The 24,270-nt window shown below is 42.7% G+C and overlaps 1 protein-coding gene across 1 annotated transcript; it reads left to right on the top strand.

The window, feature by feature from the left end:
* The first annotated feature begins 16,489 nt into the window (after positions 1-16,489).
* LOC310954124 (indoleamine 2,3-dioxygenase 2-like) lies at positions 16,490-21,470 on the top strand. The gene is made up of 10 exons (XM_083923444.1): positions 16,490-16,598; positions 17,599-17,694; positions 17,840-17,959; positions 18,493-18,611; positions 18,802-18,816; positions 18,952-19,051; positions 19,178-19,295; positions 19,405-19,456; positions 19,667-19,815; positions 19,991-21,470. The coding sequence occupies exons 1-10, from the start codon at positions 16,509-16,511 to the stop codon at positions 20,329-20,331; spliced, it is 1,200 nt and encodes a 399-aa protein (XP_083779570.1). The 5' UTR covers positions 16,490-16,508; the 3' UTR covers positions 20,332-21,470.
* Positions 21,471-24,270: the final 2,800 nt, after the last annotated feature.

The following is a 24,270-nucleotide window of genomic DNA, read 5'->3' as shown; positions in this document are numbered from 1 at the left end:
CTTCCACATTTCCCTGCACCATTTGCTTCCATTTAACATCACTCATGTGAGGTAATGACAAAAGTCAATATGTTAAAGAAATGAGGAAGTACTACTGTTGACTCACACAATCTTAATGTACATTTGCAGTAAAGCACTGTGCACAATGCCTTTGCATTTAAATACTATACACTTTTGCATAGTGTTTATTTTGGGTTAGAACGACAACCCAACCCATAAAAGATAAATAATTGACTATCCATGCCATGTCAAAATGGACTAGTTGGCAGTAGCTCAGTTTGTTGGAACTTGGCTTAGGAACTGGAGAGGTGCTGGTTCAAGTCCCTGTGTAGCTGGAGAGGTGGTGAGGTGCACTTGAGCAAGACACAGACCACCCAACCGACCTCCTCCCAGTAAGGCATGCGCCTATATAATGTGTATAACAGGGATTTTTTTATAATGTTCCTTTTGTGGATCAATAAAGCATATCTACTTCTTCTTCTTCAAGGTGATTTTTTCTGGATGCAAGCAACCACTTTGTTGGTTGATATTTTTCAAACGCAACACATTTGTTTTTGAACAAATACTCCCTTGTGAAATGTCACTGTCCTAGAATCACTCGAAATACACCCACATACGCACACACCTATAGCTTTCACATACTCAAGGACAGACAATCTGTCAAAACTTGCGTACATCTCATTTTTCTGGGAATTAAAACAGAAAGACAGCTGAGGAATCTCACACTGCAATCTATCCCTCAGACAATATGCCTCCACTACTTGTATGAGCCAAATGATTATTTACAACCTGCTGTCAGCACGGAATGTATGAATAAATTCATGTGAGTGCTTTGGACTGCATGAGGCGCAAGAATAAACTTGCACTTCTTCCATGCATGCATTTCAGGTTATTGATTCAAAGATAAAAATCACCACAGATCCAATTGCAAGAGAGAATACAACTTGTATTATTTAGTATTAATTAATTAATTCATTCATATTTGTCGTCATTTTTCATTATATTTTACACTAATCGTCTGTTTGTTTGTTTTTTTGAGAATGTAACCTGGATTTTTTATGAATTAACAAAATATTAGATTCAATTTGTTAATCTTGTGCATTTTCCCTCTTGATCAATGTCACTAACTATTAGTGTTGATTAATCTTTCACAGTACTGTGACTTGAAAAGACAGACTACAGTATCTGGTCCAGTGCATCTCTGGGAGGCTTTGTATCAAAGTTATCAGAACTGGCTTCAGGGGACCAAAGTTGATCCAAGACATGCTTTCCCCATCTCAGGGCTGCCCATTAAAAGATACCTACAGGTCACTAAGTATGACACATACTGATGACATGATAATTGGCTGCAGCACCTGCAGGTTAAAAGAGAGATTATATAAAAAATTAATAAGCAATTTGTCCTTCTCTTTAATCTCAGGTGTTATTATTTCCCTTGTGTTACTGATTTGAATAAGGAATGCATAAAAACTAAAAGGGAAAGTAAACCTAACAACCTTCCCCCAAGAAATATTGAAATGCATATTGTCCATAGTGCAATCGGTCCATCTAGATAGTTTCTTTGTCTTGCTACGGTGAAGTAGCTAACATATATTGCGTTGCAAACTTGTTCTTATATCTGCCTGGAGAGAGACAAACACCATAAATTAGTAGGAAAGCAAAACCTATTAACATGTCTGGGGATTATCATGTGTGACGGTGTCACTAAATTTGGAAAGATGCATTGCTGTTGTCAGATATAATCTTTTGCTAAGTAGAACACACAGTCCAGATTACACTGAGTGCATGGCAATGAGGAGATACATATCTCCACATTTAAAGCCCCACTCTAGACACATTTTAAAGTATGTAAAAACTACTCTACTATCATGAATACTTTGTTTATCATGGTTTTACCGCATAGAGAGAAAAAAAATCAGAGAAGGGCCTGGAAGCACATCTACTATTTCTCCCTGCATCTGGCTTTGTCCCCGAACCTCTGCTCGCGCTAGCACTCTGTGACTACATTCTAGTTTTCTACCCAAGGTTGATGGGCAAACGGCTCATCAAGATGACTAAACACACTGGAGAGAATCAGCCATAGGTCTACATGTTTGAGCCAGCTTCAGACAGGAGGTAATGGGGCAGTCCAGTCCTTTGGATGGATCGCTGACTTGTAGCAGGTGTGATATGTGGTATGGCTGGTATGCGACTCAGGAAGCCCCTTGGGTGGATGGATGGACACAGAGCCTGGTCTACTGTTCCCGGTCTGCAACTAAGTTATAGTTTGTACATCCTGAACAGGGCGTGAAAAATTGTGTTTTTTTTAACATTAAATCATGAAAAATGTTCTATTAGAAATCCAAAATATAAGTATGAACTCCAAAATGAACATAATAAAAAATAAAATAAATTAAAAGCACTCATTTATTATTTTATTGCTTTTCCAATTAAAAAAAATCAACAGGTTTGATAATGACACGTCACGTTCGGTTTACATTGTACCAGCCGATATTGGCCAGAATTGCGGGTTGCCATGATTTTCTGTTGTTCGGTGCAGCTACTGTAGGCTTGCACTGGGTGAAATGGAATTTGGTTACATTTCTCCTTGGTTGGTAAGCTAACTTTCATGTTTACTTCGCTGAAAGGGCTCACGTAACGGCTAATGTAACGGCAACGGCAACAACGGTAACTGTCAGTCAAACTCCTCTGCAATACTTGTTTTTATGGAGGGGACACCTCAATAATAGACTTGTCGTCTAGAGGGCGCTACACTTGAATGTCTTTTCATGTAATTACATTTCCTTCAAGGTCATTCAGAGGTGTTTCATGCTAATATCTCGTTGTATGGAATATTTTGCTGTGTTATTTTCTGTTTGTACTGCATGCAGCAATGAACATTTTTGAAAGTCAGCCAAAACATTTGGTTATGTGATGCTTACTTTATCATAGCCAGGAGCCATTAAATAGAATACTTTTGACATACAGAGATAAAACCTATTTTTCACACAGTGGACTACAATAAATGCTACACTGTAACTTCTGGATGCATTAATCAAATATTGTTAGCACATCAGAGAGCTGATTCAAGGGCAACTATTCAGTCTGCATTTATTCAGCTCACTGAAAATAACTGTCCAGACCACATGCATTTGTGATAAAGAAAGGTCCAGGACTTTCAGAAAAGAAAAGGTCTGCATTTCTTTTAAGTATTAATTACACAGGATTTTAAACTTTTTAGTTTTCTGCATGCAGAGATTTTGGCCCCTTGGGCTTTCACACTATCATTAGCAGCACTTTACCAAACAACATGGTGGCTGGGTCTGTTCTGGTCTAACAACATGCTTTTTTTTAACACAAACATGACATTATTACTTTAACAAGTCCACAACATACGGCATGATATTCCATTGTTCTTTTTTTAAGGTAGACTATTTTTCATGCTCAAATGTCAGTGTATAACATCTCAACTAGATTTATTTATATATGGTCCCATATTTTTATTTGAATATGGGACTATGAATGCTGATGTTATGGAGATAAAGCATGTTAGGATGAGTAGATGTAGATGAATGTGTGATGTGTCTTCCTGATTTGTGGGATTTCTTTTTCAGTATGTACATAAGTTCACAACATAGAGTGTATATAAAGATGCCAAAACATCTGAATGGCCCCCTGGTGGCTGGCTGCAGTATAACACAGTCCCCCCCCCCTCCATATTAGTGGATGTTTCCGTCATTTTAGGTAGTTCTTATCATGCTGTACATGTGTATGTATGTTTAAGTATTTAAATTCAATTATTTATTGAATGCTATAAAAACAGGGGGAAATGTCATGGTGGACAGCTGCGATCAACTCTGGATTGGCCGTGCAGGAGTATGAATGGGACTTTGACTTTTCTTATTATACTTCAGAAACTTTGTAGTGACCAAGTCTCCAATTTTCTCAGGAATGAGGACATTGGGGTTCAAAACTAACCCTCCAATTACATACTGTAAAGAATGAGGTAGCACTGGCCCAGTAGTAAACATCCCACCTATCCACGGTGTCACAAGTGGTAAAAAGGTAAAGGCACCACACTGACAATGCAAAGGTCATCTACTGTAATGGCTTTATGCAGCATCAGCATTATAAAGAAAACGCACAGGCACTACTAATGATACTGTCAAGAAGAATATATAAACAAACACATTTAACCTTTTCACCAGCACATGCCTCACTGCAATGCTATGCTGATTATCCATTTAAAAAATGAAAAAGCGTGAGCCAATCTAATATCTAATAGGAGAGTGCATGACCATATCTTGAGCCTCTCTTGTGCTTTATTGAAGTTTTTAAGATTTTAATGATCATTTTACAGAGTGTATGGGATTCATTGCTGAATATGTTACTGACCCCATAACCCCAAATGAGCCTGAGGTCCTCTGATGGGTCCTTGTTAAGGGTTCTGAGGTTGAAAAAAAAAAAAAAAGAGACTGCTTCTGCAGCCAAGGCTCTTTACTCTTGAATAATATAATGCAAACCAGATCATTATCTCCTTTTAAATCTCTTTTGAAAGCACATTCATTTAGCAGAACATCCTCAGCCAGAAAATGCCATTTGATTTTGCAAGCAGCTTATTCCAACCCTTGTTATGTTTGTTGTAAGGTAGCAACCTCTAGTAGTAATCCTCAGTGGTAATCATGAGCAAAGGAGGAAGTCAGGTGCATTAAATAAAGAGAACCCAAGGCAAAACAGCTACCGCACGTACTTATGTCTGTAACAAACTCACTTTAACCCAAACCACTGCCCTTTTTATAACCTAAACAATTATTTGTTGCCTAAACTTTACCAGCAACTATAGTTCTATTTTAAGACCTAGTGTTTCATTTAAGGACGTGTTGCAATTTAGACTTGACTCACCTTAAACTATATTTTAGTCATTGATAACTATAACCTGCATATTTCTGTACTTTTATTGCATTGTAGTTTTCACATTTCACTCTGATTTAAACATATTTCTATTCATATCTATTAATCACTTTGCACATTGTTGCGTTGCGTTGTGTGTGTGTACGCATGGAAAAAACAACCTACCCCAGAAGTTGTAAGTAACTAAATCTGATTCTTTCTCAGTTTCTTATGAGATCTCATCAATTTCTCAGTTCAAACATGAAATATATCACCAAAACAAAAATAAATTAATTATTATAGATTAAAACAATTAGTTTTAACCATAATTTGAATCAATTATTCTTATATCAAAGATAGTATTTTGGGGGCCATCTCTATGTTCCCCTGGTCTGATGTTCCCCAGTGGCATAAGCCTCTGCCTTCGGAGATTTAAATCACCATTTTGTTAGGGAGATAAGTTATGGTTAGGTTTAGGGTGAGGGACAAGGTTAGGGGGTAGTGTAAGGGTCTACATAAGCCTATTTGCTGAGGAATTCAGCGCTGATTGTAGAAAAAATAAAAGACCAGGCAACATGGGACCCTTTCTATTAAAAATGGGGAACAAAGGACCCGGGGAACACAGATGCGTTCCCGTATTTTTAACAGACACATCATTTATTAGTCTTTTTTAACCTCTATTCATCTTTTACAGCATCATCAGTTTTTAATTATTTTAATTCACCTTTTTGATATTTAACTCTTAAACATCAAATAATTTACAGTTTTTTCACACAAAAGTGCAATTTCTTCATCAAAAACGACATATACCACACATTGAATTGTGCTGTTACCCTTTTCAGTGGCTAATGACAAAAATGGGCATTTTAAATGAAAAAAAAAAAACTGCATCTTCTCATTGCATATTGCATGACAACTTAGCTTTGGCTTAGTGATTAGCATAAGGATTACCGTTGTTTCACTGTACCTGCTGTACAAGTCCCAGCAACGCCTGGAAAACCACTCGCCGTCGTGTCTGGGTTCATGAAGTCCTCGGGCGCAGGGAGCTGAGGGAATTTCACTGTCTCCTGTCACCTCCTCACTGACCTTCAACCACGCCTCCCCTTTTTTATTTTTTGCCGATAGAAGATGGCTATAGTGTCATGAAGCACCAGGTGCCTACACATAGCTACAATTAGCTTCTCGTCCATGTTGGTCTGAATGTAAACAACAGTACGTGAGGGAAGTAACATTGTCAACTTAAGGGAATGTTGTTGCAGGTCAACGTCGCCTGAAAAGTTCATTATTTTCAACTTTATTCTTGTCACGCCAGGCGCTCCTTTCGCTCCCCCTCCGCCTGTCAGGATTAGCATGCTACCTCTGACAACTTGACCTGGACTGTCATTTGTGTGGTGGTGTTATAATAAGTGACAAGATGGTTTGCTCTTTGATCAACTGTACAAATAGTTGTTTTAGGAACACAACATGTTAACGTTAGCTCTGTTATGCTAATTAAATAGCCGCACTTGCACCATGACTTGCTGTATGGCTTACTATCGATGGCACATACACTAGATGCTAATATGGCGCACCAGGAGGATTCGGGCCATAAGGGTTTACAGCCTATGGACATGGTTCTGTGTTGAATATCAGTTTAAATCATATATAATAAATGCTGGCTGCCTGCATGTCCCAGAGGCAAGTACGATTGGATCAAGTTGAGAGAACAGGGGCCTGACGGAGAGGCTACGTCCATTTTTTTATACAGTCTATGTTAGTTACCTGATTTTTCATGCTGGTTACATGTTCTTTATCCAAAACGTTTGGTCTTTGTTATCTTTCTCTGTTGACATGTCCTACATGTTAGAGACACAACCAGAAGCAGGGTGGATTCAGTGCTTTTCTTATGTGACATCTTCAGGAGATATAGCTACAGTGGACTACAAGGGAGACTGATATATTGGTTGTCAGAATTTCTCCCACCTCTCATTGTTCAACAGAGTCAAAGTTTTCACAACTGAGACAGTAAGATACTGCATGCATAATAACGCCACTTTAAGGCTCCTACAACAAAATAGCCTAAGTTTTATGTTAAGTTGAATAATGCAATGACATTCATAATGTTTAATGAATACTTGGCCTCAAGTCTTAAATTATTTTAAAAGAATATATTTTACAAGTATACATTATTTATATGGTAATTGAAAAACAATGAGACCCAGAAATGCTCTTGTTGTAAATGTAAGTCTATTTTTTGTTCTTTATATAATTGAAAAGAGAAAGTTAGTGCTCATCCTAAAAGCTTTTTCTCTTGTGACGATAAAACATACAAACATACAGTAATACATTGTAATAAAAGAACAATGGCGTTTCCTTATTTCCGTGTATTCTGCCTGGACCATTAGCCAATGAAGACGCTAACTTTTTGCCTTAGACATGCAGCATTAGCCTCAGTCTTTTAGTATGATTATCATGAAAGCTCTTAGATGTACAGTATATTCGAGCAACTCGTTCTCTCTCCCAGCTCGTCAAACATGCCAACAAACTATGACGTCCCCTCTAGCGTCAGTTTCACATGTGCAGGCCTGTTTTTATTCAACCTGTCTGAAATCAAGGACCCAATGTTTCAAAAATGACTAAGAAGTTTGAGTCTCAGGTGAACAGTAAAATAGGGGGATGGGGCTACGATTATTTGACTCCTCTGAATTGGCCACCATGTCACATTTCACATTATACACAGTTGATTACCCAAGTTGTATGGATTGACATTATTGCAACTGCTACAACCTATACTCTCAACTCTCATATAAAAGTTTACAATAAAGAAAGATGTATGCAAATATATATATAAAAAAACTACTCCCTTTTAAAGTTATAGGATTGACATAGTTCATTATAGTTATAATAGTATGGTGATTTTTTGACATCTTAAATATAATGCTTTGTCTGAACGAAAATGTAATTTGACCCAATTTAGCCCCAATTAAGCGTTCCTCTGCATGCTGGAAAGGCTGAGCACTAAATCTCAGGTTGTGATAGTTCTCAGGCTTTCTCAAAACACCAAGGTCTTGTAAACGTAGTTGAATTATTACAGCAGCTTTGCAGTTTGAGGAGATGAAAAAAGATATCTATGTCCAAAAAGCGGCTGTCAGGTTTTCGTTAACAAGAACCCAGTGCAATAAGTATGGTACCGCACTTTCTTCGGCACTTTCACATAACATGGTTGAAGCCAAGAGGAGCAGTATGTAGGAGTGAGTAGCCGTGAAATTGACTTTGTTATTAGTCCAACTGTGGGTAAATAAAAACTGGAATTAAACAACATTTGAAAAAGCTCCCCCGAGGATAGGACTGTCAGACTCAAACAGGCTTATGTTTGACACTTGGACAGGGCATCATTTCATAGAGAACATTTAGAAGTTAAGTCCTTAACCTTAGTTTCATTGCTCGGCTTGCCTGAAGCCTGGATGAATGTGCATAGGGAATTATTTTGAATGAATTACAATTTGCAAGACTCGCCACATGAGATGACAAAGCCTTAGACCCTTTAAACATTTTTGTTAATTCAAAATACTGGTTCATATTCAGAAACATTTTACAATTAAGTGTAAGTTTGACACCATTTCAAATAGAAAGAATTACACATTTTAACCAGACAAATACCGGGTTGATTTCATCCTTAATTAGCAACTAAACATACTGCATAAACAGCGTTACAAGATGAACTGGATGTCCATAAATTGTACATGTAGATTGTGAGGACAACCAATAGTATGAATTACTGGGATCTCCTCTAAAAATGTTTTTCCTTTTTCAAAACCTGTTAATCGCATTGGTATACATACTGTCACAAAACTAACCATCAATGGAGACCAAAAGAATAAAATGTTTTGCTGAGTGTTTCTCTTGCCGTTTGTAGATGAGTCAGTTTGACAACATTGTTTTGCCTCCAGACACTGTGAATGTGGGAGGGCAAAGAAAACAAGTTGGGGAGTAGCAGACGGAGAGCGAGAAGAAAAAGAAATGAGGGATGGCAGGACGAAGGATTTGTGGTTGACACAGAGCCTTTTCCACCTTGAAGTATGACACTGCACTGATGCTCTCCTGATTCCTAAAAGTTCCTTTTCACAATTTATCCAGTTCTCCCCTGACAAAGTAAATTTACTGTCCCTTTGTGTTCCCTTTACCTGATGCTTCGGTAAGTGGTCTTGAAATTAATTTCATCACCAAAGCTTTCATCCCTCTTCCTCTCCTGCCTCTTCGGAGGGTTAAACGCTTTGAGAGATTGCTGGTCGTGGCAGTAAAGCATGCTGAAGCAGGATAGGTTGGAGGGGATTGGTCTATGTCACTGTGATAGAGCCGTTTGACAAAGCATCTCAGATATTGGTCTCAAGTCCTAGCCTGTCCTAGCCTGTCTCAAGTCCTAGCAAGTCCTAGCCTGATGCCAAATCCCACAGAAATAACCCAGTGTCATCTGATAGATACCAAACCAGCTTCTGTAAAGACGTCACATGCATGAAACCAGTATTTTTTGTATGCATGATGTAGGTGCAACCGGCATCCCAAAGTTGATTGTTCATTTCTGGATTAAGGCGGACTTTCATTTTGATTATGAGAAGGCCTCCAAGGGACCCCCAGACTGTCAATCCATTGGCTGACCTGACCTCTGGTGATGACATCACCATCGTGCCTATAAAACTGTAGGACACGCTCCTCCTCACTCTCTTTCTCTCTGTTGCATTTATTAATTTGTTAATTAATGTTTGTGTTTACAATATGTCTGTTTATTTAAGATTACACAAAGATGAATGAGTCAGCCTCTACTAAGAAAATAACTTTTAAATCCTTCAACTGAGTAAACTATTACATTTATCGGTGTTCAACCCTTAATTAGTAGTTTAATATATTTAATGAGACTTTTATATTAGTTATCACTCCATCTATGATGGTGGTGCCCCGAGGAACTCTGGTTTAACTAGAGTAAATTGTATTATTATCTTTGATAATTATTGGTGATAACTAATATTTACTTGATTAACGATAAGTTTATTGAGAATACTCAATCTCATAATCTGAACGTTAGTCAAGGCCCTACATTTAATAAAGTTATTAATATTATTAATTTTTCCTTATTATTTTCTTTTTCAAATATTTCCTTTGATAGTCACACTTTTGATCCAATTAACCTAGAGTACCTACAATGATAATACAAGATCCAACTCGTGCATCATGCATGATGGAATATAGCCACCTTTTTGGGTTCAGTGTATCTATAGATTTTTGACTTTTTTAACACAATTCTAAATATTAGGAATACAATTTGGCCCATGGCTTATTGATGTGTTGCTGTCAAACAAACACTCACCTAGGCAATAAGGTATAAAAACATACACATATATACAATCCTGGTCCAGAAATCAAGTCATTTTACCTCAGAAGGCAAGTCATTGACGCATTGATGAAGACTTTTGGAAATGTATTCTCTTGTCGGGATGTTCCACATTGTTTGTAGTGAGCTTGGAAACTGGCACAACCTTCTCAAAGTTTCACAATTGGTACATAGCCTTGGTCAGCATTTCACATTTCACTTGGCTTCTAAAATGCCACCAGAATATTCATTCATCTTCAACTGCTTATCCCGGGGTCGGGGTCGCGGGGATGCTGGAGCAGATCCCAGCTGACATCGGGCGGCCACCAGAATATCTTAGTGCAAATTAAAAATAAGTTTCTTTTTGACTGAAGTGGTCCTGACTGAAGTATAATTATCACTACTTAATTTAGTGTATTTGAAGAGCTCTTTTCGAAAACGAGATAAAAGCCAAATTTAAAAAAAATGAGTTTGTCATCCCACTTTGCTGTATACAGGACCTATTCACTGCTTCATCAATGTTTCATGCCAAATCGCTGTATTTCTTTGTTTAAAATGGTCCTCAAGATGCAGTTCCTTTCTGTGAGCCTCCCTGCTCACAGGACAGACAGAAGATGAGACACACAGCGTTGTCAGCGGTTAACCGTTTATTTTCCGCTTCTTCTCTCCCCCCCCAAACGTGACTCAACGTCTCTCTTGTGTACGGACGAGCGGCCGTCCCTCTGACGGCCGTGGTCCGGTGTTTGCTGCCTCCTTGATTGGTCCCGCTCTGGTCCTCCCCTAGGACCCAGTCTACTGCAAGAGCCAGAACCAGGTTACAACCGTGCTTATATAGCTGACTGATTACCTGATTCTGTCCAGCTGTCTGATCACCGGCCGAGCCACTCCTCCCTCTCCTCCAGCAGTCGACACCTTAACCACACCCCACTGCCACATACCCCCACCGCCCGACTTAGGCCGGGATCCCACCGGCCGCAAGCCCACTCCCCCCCCCCTCCGCGGAGCGGGAGAGAAAGTCAGCCACGACCATGCGGTTACCCGGCCTATGGATCACCTTGAACCGGAACGGCTGTAATGCCAGATACCAGCGAGTGATCCGCGCGTTGGCATCTTTCATGCGGTGGAGCCATTGGAGCGGGGCATGGTCCGACCAGAGGGTGAATGAGCGCCCCAGGAGGTAGTAGCGGAGGGCCCCGACCGCCCACCGTATGGCGAGGCACTCCTTTTCCACCGTACTGTAGTTCACCTCCCGCTGAGCCAGCTTTCGGCTAATGTACAGTACGGGGCGGTCGATCCCCTCCACCTCCTGGGACAAAACGGCCCCCAGCCCACTGTTCGAGGCATCGGTCTGCAGGACGAAAGGGAGAGAAAAGTTAGGGGTGTACAAGAGTGGCTCCCCACAGAGGGCTCGCTTCACCCTCTCAAACGCCAGCTGACACGGCTCCGTCCACTGGACCGGATCTGAGGCACCCTTTCGGGTCAGGTCGGTGAGGGGGCTGGTCAGCTCCGAAAAGGCTGGAATGAACCTCCTATAGTAACCGGCCAGCCCCAGAAACCTCCTGACCTCCTTTTTTGTCTTGGGTGTCGGGCAGGCCGCCACTGCTGCGGTCTTTTGCACCTGTGGCCGCACCTGCCCGCCCCCCAAGTGGTACCCCAAATACCGTACCTCCCTCCGTCCAACCGCACACTTCTTCGGGTTGGCCGTGAGCCCCGCCTTCCTCAGAGACTCGAGCACCGCCCCCACCTGCTGCATATGCTGCTCCCAGGACTCACTGTGAATGATTACATCATCCAAGTAGGCCGCAGCATATGCAGAGTGAGGCCGCAGTACCCGGTCCATGAGGCGCTGGAAAGTAGCTGGGGCCCCGAACAGCCCGAACGGAAGTGTGACAAACTGGTACAAACCGTACGGAGTGGAGAAGGCCGTCTTTTCCCTGGACTCCGGCGACAGGGGAATCTGCCAGTAGCCCTTGGTCAGATCCAGTGTCGTGAAAAAGCGAGCCGTGCCCAGCCGATCCAGGAGTTCGTCGACCCGGGGCATTGGGTAGGCATCGAATTTGGACACCTCATTGACCCTGCGATAGTCCACACAGAACCGTATTGACCCATCAGACTTGCGAACCAGCACAATGGGGCAACACCAGTCACTGTTGGACTCTTCTATTACCCCCATCTCCAACATGGCCTGAAGCTCTGCCAGAACCATTTTCCTCTTGTGTTCTGGCAGCCGATAGGGTCGTGAACGCACGGTCACCCCTGGGGGTGTTTCTATGTGGTGGTGTATGAGGCTTGTGCGTCCTGGCAGGGGCGAGAACACATCCGCAAAACGCTGCTGCAACGAGGCCACATCTGCTACCTGGCTCGGTGAGAGATGGTCATCAAAGGGGACCGGCGCTGAATAGTTCGAGTTTTCCACCTCCGGCCCCAACTCATCTCTCTCGATCACCGTAGTAGCCAGAGAAACAGCAGTCACCTCCCTCCAGGCTTTAAGGAGGTTGAGGTGGTAAACCTGTGTGGCTCCGCCCCTGTCTGAACGCACAACCTCATAGTCAACATCCCCCACTCGCCGTGTGACCACAAAGGGCCCTTGCCACTTGGCGAGCAATTTGGAGCTAGATGATGGTAGCAATACAAGCACTTTATCTCCCGGTGAAAACTGTCTAAGTTTTGCCCCTCTGTTGTACAGACGCTGTTGACGTTCCTGGGCCTGGAGCAAATTCTCCCGTGATAACTGACCCAGTGAGTGGAGTTTTGCTCGCAGGTCCAGGACGTGCTGCACCTCGCTCTTGCTGGTGCTTGGACCCGCCTCCCAGTTTTCCTTAACCAGGTCCAAGACACCCCGCGGTTTTCGGCCGAACAGGAGTTCGAAGGGAGAAAATCCCGTGGAGGCCTGGGGAACCTCCCGCACTGCAAACAACAGAGGGTCCAACCATTTATCCCAATTACGGCTATCCTCGTGCACGAACTTACGAATCATGTTCTTTAGTGTTTTGTTAAACCGCTCCACCAGGCCGTCGGTCTGGGGATGGTACACACTAGTCCGGATTGAACGGATGCCCAGTAATTCGTATAGTTCGCGTAGTGTACGTGACATAAAGGATGTGCCCTGATCCGTCAGGATCTCTTTCGGGATCCCAACTCGGGAGATAACTTGAAACAATGCCTGTGCAACACTCTTTGCAGAGATATTGCGCAGAGGCACCGCCTCGGGATATCGGGTTGCATAGTCCACTAGGACTAACACAAAGCGATATCCCCGTGCACTCCGGTCTAATGGCCCGATGAGGTCCATGGCAATTCTATCAAATGGGACCTCCATTAGTGGTAGTGGGCGCAACGGCGCTTTTGGGGTGGCCGGCGGATTGACTAACTGACATTCGCGGCAGGATGCACACCACCGACTTACATCTGCGCGAATGCCCGGCCAATAAAATCGGGCCATGATCCGGTTCAGTGTTTTATCATAGCCTAGGTGGCCCGCCATGGGGTTATGATGAGCCGCCTGGAAAATTGTTTCCCGACGGCTTTTGGGCACCAACAACTGGGTGAGTTCTTCGCCTGTCCGAGCGTCACGACTCGCTCTGTAAAGCCTGTCCCTAATGACAACAAAATATGGGTGAGTGAGTGCTGTGTTAGGGTGGACCTGGCACCCATCAATTTTCATCACTTGGTTAAAGGCATGACGGAGGGTCTCATCCCGAGACTGCTCAAGTGGAAAATCTTCCATGGGGGCTATCTGCAGGGCCCCCGGAGCCAGCCGTGCTGGCCCCGCCGGCCCCACGCCCCCCCCCGACGGCGTCGGGATGAGACACCCCGTCTCACCACTAAGCACGGCACACCACTCGCATTTCCCTGACGTACGTGACCGCACCCTCATAGTTTCCCCCGCTAAACTAGCAAACCCTGGCCAATTCGTGCCCAAGATTAGAGGGTGCGTGAGGCGAGTACTAACTCCAGCCCTAACTTTATGCTTTTTCCCTTTAAAAATAATTTCTAGAGCCACCACCGGATAATCGTGAATATCCCCATGCACACACCTCACCTTCACCCACGATGCCTCTAGCAAAGCCCCGGGTCGAACCAAGCGCTGGTGGATCATGGTCTGTTCACAACCAGAGTCCAGCAGAGCTTGGTGTGTACCCCCCTGTATACATACCGGTATCCGGTACGTCCCTTCCGGACCGGGGGAGGGAGCTGGCGGTCCCGCAACCCGCACCACTTGTCCCACCTCCATGAGGGGGCACTCCGCCCGGAGATGGCCGGGCTGCCCACACCGCCAGCACCCCTGCCCTGGCGTCTGAGGAGCCCCCCGGGGTGCCGGTCGATCAGACACGTAGGCTGGGCCCTGCGGAACAGAAGGCAGTGTGTTATTAGTGGACCAGAGCGGGGCGGGTTCCGGGTGTGTGGGCGTGTGCGAGGCAGGGTGCGGTGCAGCGGCCGCCGGGAATCTCCTCCTCGGGGCCGGGGTGGGACGGCCCGCAGGGATCGCCGCTGGCCTGGCCTCCTCCCTCATGCTCCGCCGGGGAAGGGAGAGATGGTCCTCCGCGAGGGCGATCGCTGCCTCGATGGTGGGGGGACGGTGGCACTGGACCCAGTTGGCGGTGGACGAGGGTAAGCCGGCGATAAACTGCTCCAGCGCCACCTGTCCCACGACGTCCTCGGCGGAGTGGGTCCCCGGCTGGAGCCAGCGCCTCGCTGCGTCGAGGAGCCGCTGCGCGAAGGCGAAGGGGCGGCCGGCTTCCTCAAAAGAGAGCCCCCTGAACCGCCGCCGGTGTCCCTCTTGCGTACTGCCCAGCCGGTCCAGGATGGCTCTCTTCAGGTGGGCAAAGTCATGGCGAGAGGCCGCCGGCAGGCTGTGCGCGGCCAGCTGCGCCACGCCGGTAAGCAGGGGAAGAAGCCGGACCGCCCTCTCCTCCTCCGACCACCCGCACGCCTCCGCCGTGCCCTCGAATATGTCCAGAAATGCCTCCGGATCATCCTCTGCTGTCATCCGTTGGAGGGCAACAGGCGGAGGCCGGCCGCGACTGGGCTCCGGGTCGGGCTGGGTGGCCGGGCGCTGCAGCAGCCCCTGCAGGAGAGCACGATCTTCCCTCTGGGCCGCCGCGATGTCGGCCAAGGCACGGGACTGCTGCTGCTGGAGAGCGGTGGTGCTCTCCTGCATCGCGGCGAGGTGCTGGAGGGCCAGCGCCAGCGGATTTGGGGCTTCTGACATGTCCCTGTTCGGGCGCCAGATGTGAGCCTCCCTGCTCACAGGACAGACAGAAGATGAGACACACAGCGTTGTCAGCGGTTAACCGTTTATTTTCCGCTTCTTCTCTCCCCCCCCAAACGTGACTCAACGTCTCTCTTGTGTACGGACGAGCGGCCGTCCCTCTGACGGCCGTGGTCCGGTGTTTGCTGCCTCCTTGATTGGTCCCGCTCTGGTCCTCCCCTAGGACCCAGTCTACTGCAAGAGCCAGAACCAGGTTACAACCGTGCTTATATAGCTGACTGATTACCTGATTCTGTCCAGCTGTCTGATCACCGGCCGAGCCACTCCTCCCTCTCCTCCAGCAGTCGACACCTTAACCACACCCCACTGCCACACTTTCCAAACCGCAACCAGCGCCAAACCTATTTTTAGCCTAAATGCCATACGTCCTCTCGACCAATCAGAATTCAGTGAGCGTTCTATGCGATCCAACATGGCGGCGCTCTGAAGCGGGAGAGTTTTTTGTTTTGTCCCTCCGTTCAACATGTTCAGACTGAGCCATAAATAAACTGAATATTAACCAAATGTGTGGGTCTAGGTAAAAAATGTAATTCTCCTGACAACTATTAAAATGGATTTATAGCGTTTTGGAAAAGAGCTCCTCATTTCTTAACCTTAGTTTATTGCTCAGTTTTCCTGAAGCCAAGTTCACTGTGCATGGGGAATTACTTTGAATTAATTACAAAAAAGGCATTTGCATAACAAAACAAAAACCCAAAAGTGGTCCATATATCCATATAACTTGTGACATGAGCTTATGATCATATGACTGACTGAGTCATAAAGATCACTATTGCAAAAGGTTGAGTCATATAAACATGATGTTGTGTCATTTGGAGAACCTCTTGTATTACTTTCAGTTTCTTTCATTGTCTGCCAAACAGAGAAGATATTATTTATGTTGGACGGAGTGAACTTTTGACAATATGAGACAAAAAATCTGATTGGCTCTTTTGGTCGGGAGTGTGCAAAAAAAGGGAAGTCATAAAGGGAGTCATTAACTGCTCAAAGCTGAAATACAGCAGTAGAGACAGAGCAAAGCATATGGAGACTATCAGCAGAGAAACACTGCAAGCAGACTTTGATGCATTCAGTATTTCTAAAATGCTTGGATTTCTACTTGAAGACCCACTGGCAAGTTTCATTGTCATATTTAACAACATTTCCTGTGTGTTTTTTTATTTTTAAAAACAGATCTGAAACAAGGTTACATTAGGACATTAACAATACTGTGCATACTGTACACAATGTGAGTTTTGAATATGCTTTTGGCACTTCCTCACAGGCTTCATTTCTCAGACCTGTAGAGTGCTTGGACCGGGCTCACAAAACTCAGAACAACCTGTCAAACTAGACAGTGCTGATCAAATATGAATCAAAATGATGTTACTGCATTGCTTATTTCTTGCTTCAGAGGCTTTTAGAACAACATTTTAGTGTTTGTTTTTGTGTTAATTGGTTGTAAATAATGTTTATGCTTTGTATAACAGTCTGTGGCTGCAGTTTATTCTGGGTCAGGTGTATTGAGTACCACCTGGTCACACATAAAATGCCAAATTCATTTGTTCTTAAACTCATAAACTTTTATGTCTAAGGAAATCTTGGTAGCAATAAAAAGTGCATATGGCTCAAATTTGACAGTTTATGCAAATGGGAAAATTAAACGCTGGCATTGAGCACAGTCTACTTGCCCATTTATATGATTATTTTCCACCTGGGAATCTCCTGTTTTTGTGCTTGGTTTATTTCTCAGTTTTCTACTGCTTCCTGATTTTAATTTGCTTCACCTCTTTGACTGACATGCAGATCAGGCACCATGGCAAACGTGCTGATGATGTACTGATTACACTCCACATGAAAAACGAAAAAAAAAAAAAAAAGTCAACAAGCGGGGCGGCCGATGGCTGAGTGGTTAAAGCAGTCGCCCCATGAAAAGAGGCTGAAGGTCCTTGAGGCAGCAGCCGCTGGGTTAGACTCCGACCTGCTGCCCTTTGGTGCATGTCTCCCCCTCTGTCTCTCTCACCCCATTTCCTGTCTGTCCTATCTAATAAAGGCTTGAAAAACTGCCAAAAAAATAATCTTAAAAAAAAAGAAAAAGTAAACAAGCAAGCAATTTTATTCTTATTTTTTCTAGACTATACTTCCAGACTATTTTCGGGTGTGGCTGGACCTGGCAAATAATCTCCCACATCTGATAGAGTCACATACACTACGGGACCTGGTTCACAAGGTGAGAATGAGCAATACCTTCCTAGTGCAAATCAGAATTGAGAACCTCTAACATGTAAATGTGATCCGACAGTTCATTTGTGGAACCCTTGATGGTGTCCGCTGAGAATGGAAACATACAATATGAAAATCTTATCACAATCCAGATACCAGTGTTGAGTGCTGATCTCTTGAGTAACGACAGGGAGCTCCGGCTGGCTCACCTAGCGCTTGGATTCATCTGCATGGGATATATATGGCAGGAAGGACAAAATGCACCTGCACAGGTAAAATATTATCTCCTTTTCAATTTTTTCCTCTGCGATCAACAAACCAACCCATGAACGACTCTTTTGGTTCTGTATTTCTTAATAAGTTCACCCCAGCTATATACTTTAGAATATTTTAGATCCAAGGAAAAACTGAAATAATGTGGCACTCAAAGAACACTCAAACCATGTGCTACTACTACCATGGCAACGTATTCTCATCAACAGGTTTGTAGAATATCGTACGAAAAGTAATACAAACCAATTCATATTCAATATTCGAACATTGGATATTTCACAGGATTAAATTAAAAGCTTTGACCAAGAAGAGGCATTAAAGGAAGAGTCAGGGGAATCATCAAAATCAGTAGTATTCATCCTCTGGGCACCAAAATATGATAGCATATCATCCTTTTCGTCTGGATCAAAGTGTGGACTGAACCAACAGCCATTGCCTTCACTAGAGACATACTGATAGCATGGCTAAAAACCTCCAACATCACAGTAAGGTTTTACTGGATTGAAACCTTACTATTTTGCTTGTTTGACAGATTCTCCCAAAAGCACTGGCCTTGCCTTATTGGCAGGTATCTTGTAGGCTTGACCTCCCACCCATCCTGACTTATGCAGATTCAGTTTTAGCCAATTGGAAATTAAGGGATCCCATGGGGTGAGTAATGTTGTTGTATTGCCTATTTGATATCTTGACTTCATGTCCATACACCACAGACAATCTTTTATTATGACAGTAACATTACAATAAAACTGTATATGTCTAATTTAAGTCACTTGCATTGAAAAAAGAGAGATATTTATTTATCCACTGAAAATGCTTGCTTCTCTTTTCATTTTCATTTTAGGGATATGGAAATTGGGTGAGTAGAGGGAAAAAGAAAATGATTTACTGTCACATTGTTTTGAATTTCTAACTGCACTTTCACATGATTTTTGTAATCTGCCAATTGTGATGTTCACTTCAACATTTTTCACAACATCATATTTAAAAATAGGAACTTGGACTTGATATTTTCCTTTCCTGGTTGTGGGAGTTCCAAGGGATTTTTCATGGTGTCATTGCTGGTTGAGATGGCTGCCAGTTCAGGTGTAACAGTAAGTAGTGGCTGCTTTCATTTGAACTTTTTCTCAACCTCAGTCTGATGCTGTCTGTACATCCGTTGCTTTCTCATCCACATCGTTCCCTGTGTCTCTCATGGATTTTTAAAAAACTCTAACTAGGGGGCTCTGGAGGTGATGCACGCTATGAAAACCTTGGACATTATTGGCATACAGAAAGGTCTCGTGAAAATGACTGAATCTTTGAAGAAGATGAAGGAAACTTTCAAACTCATGCACCGTACGTTTAAATAAAACTTATTCCAATCTGAATTAAATCATGATGCACCTTTTAATGAAAGCAAGGACATTCAAGACAATTTGTATAACTGTATTTGTGCTCTTTTCAGATCATGTGAATCCAGGTGTGTTTCATGGAACAGTGAGAATGTTTGTCTCAGGGTGAGTTTTAGGGCCGTCAATACCCTGCATGCTGAAGGTATAAATACTTGTATTTATTATTAATAATCTCATTCTCTTCTGCTTCTATCCTCCTATTGGACTTTACGTTATTGCTGCGCTATATGTTTAACTGAATAACATGTGAAATTATACTGAGTGCTTCTAAATGCATCTTTAAAAAGAAGGTTGTATGTGTTTGAATTATTTTAGGTGGCGAGACAACCCCATGCTTCCAAAGGGGTTGTTGTATGAAGGTGTGAGCAGTGAGCCAGTTTTGTTATCAGGCGCAAGTGCAGCCCAGAGTTCAGCCTTTCATTGCTTTGATGCTTTGTTATGCATCCAGCATGAGAATGATGAAGGTAAAGATGCATTTCCCTCAACCTTTGACTCCATCCGATGCTTCTCATGAATGAATCACTCTGTTTGTGTAGTCAGTTGATTGCTCTGACAGAAAATGTTTCCAGGAACGGTTGTTATTTATTTTTTTCTTTCAAAGTCTCTTTTCTGTTCTCTTCATTGATTTGGTCCATCCAGGAGCTTTCCTGACACGCATGAGGGATTACATGCCTCCTGCCCACCGTCAGCTGATTCAAACTCTGTCTGCCAGTCCATCTTTAAGAGACTTCATCTTGTCCCAGTCCAACTCTGATCTCTGCCAGGCCTACAACTCCTGTGTCTCAGCTCTGGTAAATTTACGGGGCTACCACCTCAATATTGTGACCAAGTACATTATTGTGCCTGGCAATCGCTCCCGCGCCATGGGCTGCCCACTGAGCGGTGTGGGCACTGCGCTGAATACCACAGGAACCGGTGGATCCAATCTCATGGTCTTTCTCAAGAGTGTTCGTAACACAACTCAAAAAGCACTAGTGTAATAGCATATATTGTAATATGCACAATACCCACTACACTCTTGAGATATGAAAGGTTTACATAATACTAATCAACAAACATCGCCTCCATTATTCCAATCAGATAATTTAATTTGTTACTATTAGATTTCAAGTTTTTATATTTTTGCTGAGCCAATGGTTCAACATGCTGTTTTGTAGTGCTTGGTAAACGTTGAGGGTGTTGTGTACTGTATAAACCGTCACCTCTTAGATAAATCAAAAGACAGGCAGTTTAAAACCAGATGAAAATGTTGTTTTTGGTCACCTCCAGTAGTTTAACTTGTAGGTGCAACCGGCGCCCAAAGATGATTGTTCATTTTCTGGATTAACTCAAACTGTCAGTTTGATTACAGTAGGCCCACAGCCTGCTGGAACAAAGACCTCAAAATGCCTTCACCCCCACAACAGGTCACACCCAGGTGTGAATCCTCCAAGGCACCCAAACTGTTCATTGGCTGAATTGACCCCCAGGTGATGACATCATCCGGGCCTATATAAAGTGAAGCACACAATCTCTCGCTCTCTTTCTACTTGATCTTTTCTACCGGATCATCCTCCTACTCTTCTACATCTCTACGCGATCACTCAACTCCAGGAGACCAGCTTCCAGCTGTCCCCTCAGCCCTGGACCTGGCCTATGGCGTGGGATCACCCCAAAGGTTAACCAACCGGTTATCCTCAACTGAGCCCAGCACAGAGCGATCCGAATCCTCTTTTGCCTAAGAGCCACAATCAGACAAGAACTACCACGGAGCTTTCTTTCTTCAACCCAGCTGCTGGCATCAAGCAATGCGCAACATCTCCGTTCTCATGGACTGGTAACTAATCACCAACTGGGCATTACTACATGTTATAGGACTGTATGAACGGCTAGAAACAATTGTAACTTTGTCATAAGAACTGAGAGATCAGGCTTCCGGCCTTTGTGTAACAAAGAGAATGTTCACACCTTCTTCGAGCCCCCACCTCTTCTCTTTGTCTCTCTCTCTCTCTCTCTCACACACACACACACACGCACACACACACACATACACACAAACATACGTTTGCTGTTAGCTTTAGTTAGTTTATTGTGTTTTGTTTGTTGCATTTATTAATTTGTTAATAAATGTTTGTGTTTACCATATGTCTGATTATTTAATATTACACAAAGATGAATGAGCCAGCTTCTACTAAGAAAAGAACTTTTAAATCCTTCAACTAATTAAACTATTATATTTATCAGTGTTAAACCCTTAGTTAGTAGTTTAATATATTTTATGAGACTTTAATATTAGTTATCACTCCGTCTATGACGGTGGTGCCCCGAGGAACTCTGGTTTGACTAGAGTCATTTTTATTATTATCTTTGATAATTATTGGTGATAACTAATATTTACTTGATTAACGGTAAGTTTATTGAGAATACTCAATCTCATAATCTGAACGTGAGTCAAGGCAATATATTTGATTGGTTCTCCGTGTGACATTTTTAATAAATTGAAGTTATTGATTTTTGGTAATTTTTCTTTATTAATTTTCGTTATCAAATATTTCATTTGATAGTCACACTATTGATCCAATTAAACCCAAAGTACCTACAAACTTCTTGTTTCGCTATAGTGATGTAGAAATGTATCAATACAATGTGACTTCACTGTTGGGCGTGGTTGAACAGACAATTTTCAACAGTTTTTCAGTCTGGTATTAATAATAACTTTAGAAACCCATCTCTTCAAACAAAAACTTTAGTATTTATTTATCTGACAAAAATGGACTTCCATATATATCCTTGATATCACTAACTGCACTTTACAATGACATAATACCTATTGTAATCTGAGAGAGACTACATTTAGTATTACATTTTATTTATTCCGGTTTTATTTGTATCCATAAAAAAGTGCTCAGTGCTCAGACTGTGGCTATTAACCGTTATGTGGATTGCACCTTGGAAAAGGCTGTGGACACTATGATTTTACACCATAACCTGGGAAACACCTTAGGGCGAGCTGTCAGTGCACAGATTGAACACCAAATGGGAAAGATAATGGAGTTGGCAGCTTTGCAGAGGCGTGTGGCTCAAATTGGAGACCAGGGTAGATAATCAGATAAAGTTGTGTCTATTGAAATGCGAATGCTCGTCCTGACCATAACAATTTAATCTGCATTCCGGACTCTGTCTCGAGAGCTGCCCTGGTCAAGGCTGCTGCTGGATCAACCCATCTAGGAGAACGCTGCTGTGTGATGCTCTGCACAGCCCTTGTTCCTTCACGGACACCTGTTGGTTGTTGACTGGCTGGGACCCAATCAAAGATGTCTCTACGGCAACTTGCTGTGTTATCGCACTGACCGAGACACTGACTGGGTAGCTGATCTAGGCTACCCAGGCTGATATCACACAGGCATCCACGGACACTTACATAAAGATACGCAACACAAAACTCACTAACCAAAGGGAGTGCTTTTTTTATCCTCACCCCTCCCCCTCATGTGATGTTCCCTTTTCTTACCCTATGCTGTAAAATAATTTACCCTTGGGGATGAATAAAGTTTATTGAATTTGCCTCAAAGCTGTACACACACACACGTCTTAATATTATTTTTTGAAGAATTCAGTGTTCGTGCTTTTACATTTTTTTTAATTTAAAAAAAATATATAAATATTAAGTCTGGGTAAATTTGGAAAACTTTTGTCCAAAAAATGAAAATCTCCCCAACTGATTCCGCAAATATGGCCACCAATTTTTAATATATTTAACCGTGTTATTATTATTATTATTCAGTGTGTTTTTACTTTCATCTCATGTTATTCATTTTATTTAATCCTATTTCTTATTTGCTGTTTTCGGGTGTTTTTTTGTTTTTACATTGATTGTGTTTTTTATGCTCATTTTATGGCATGCTATTTCTTTATTGTAAAGCACTTTGTGCTGCATTTCCTGTGTGAAAGGTCCTTTACAAATAAAGGTATAGCTATTATTATTTTATTCTTATCAGAACAAAGCCTGATTGTGTTGATCTTTGACCTGTTTTAAAACTATTCATAATAAGGAAATATGTGCATATAATATGCACACAATAACACCAATAGTGCCACAGAACAACATTTTTCTAAAGGGATTTTGATTGATAACCTTATTTGGCTTTTCTTAACAGAAACTTGATTGTAAGAGGCAGATGGCAGAGCAAGGAGATAAATAGAGGGAACAATGACAATAGAGGAAGTAAATGCTGAATCGAATGATGGAGGACGCTGGTAAAATATAAGCCAAATAGAATCAGCTGAGGAAGTGAAAGAAACAGGCACAGTAGGGGTGATCATTAGAGAGGGTGGGAGGTGAGATCAGGCCAATTAGTCGGATGAACTTCAACCCGCCACTTGCCTCCTAGTCTTGACTTGAAGGTTGTAACTCTTCTTCTTATTCTTCTACCAATCACATTGGCAGAGAGAAGAAGGAGCTCAACAACACTGCCGCTGCTAAGCCAAGGTCCAACATGGTCCAACTCTGCTTTACTAGTGCACAAAAGATGTCAAATGCGAGAATGTAGCAGTAGTAAATGACCATAAACTCCACGCAGAGGGGGAAGGCTGGGGTAGTGGTTAGGTCACACACAGGACTTTCCCCCAGGAGAGCTGGGTTTGCATCCCATGTGAAATGAAAAGTAATAGATGACTCTTTAATTTAACTTTTTTTATATAACATTCTTCAGTTTTAACCAAAACCACAATCTTTGACGAAACCTCACCGTGCATTTTTCTTTTTTGCCTAAACCTAATCAAGCAACGTTAGTTTTGTTTAAATTCACAATAGGACTCCCACACTGTTAATGATTTTAAGGGGTTCCTAACGGCGACCGTTACCATATGAATAGATGATAATTGCCTGTGCTGGTGTAGCCGGACCTTTCTAACTGTTCTGTTTCTGAACTCAACCAAAA

Source organism: Echiichthys vipera (genome assembly GCF_963691815.1).
Source record: "Echiichthys vipera genome assembly, chromosome: 11".
In the NCBI taxonomy this organism is placed as follows: Eukaryota; Metazoa; Chordata; class Actinopteri; order Perciformes; family Trachinidae; genus Echiichthys; species Echiichthys vipera.
This window is presented reverse-complemented; position numbering and strand designations above follow the sequence as displayed.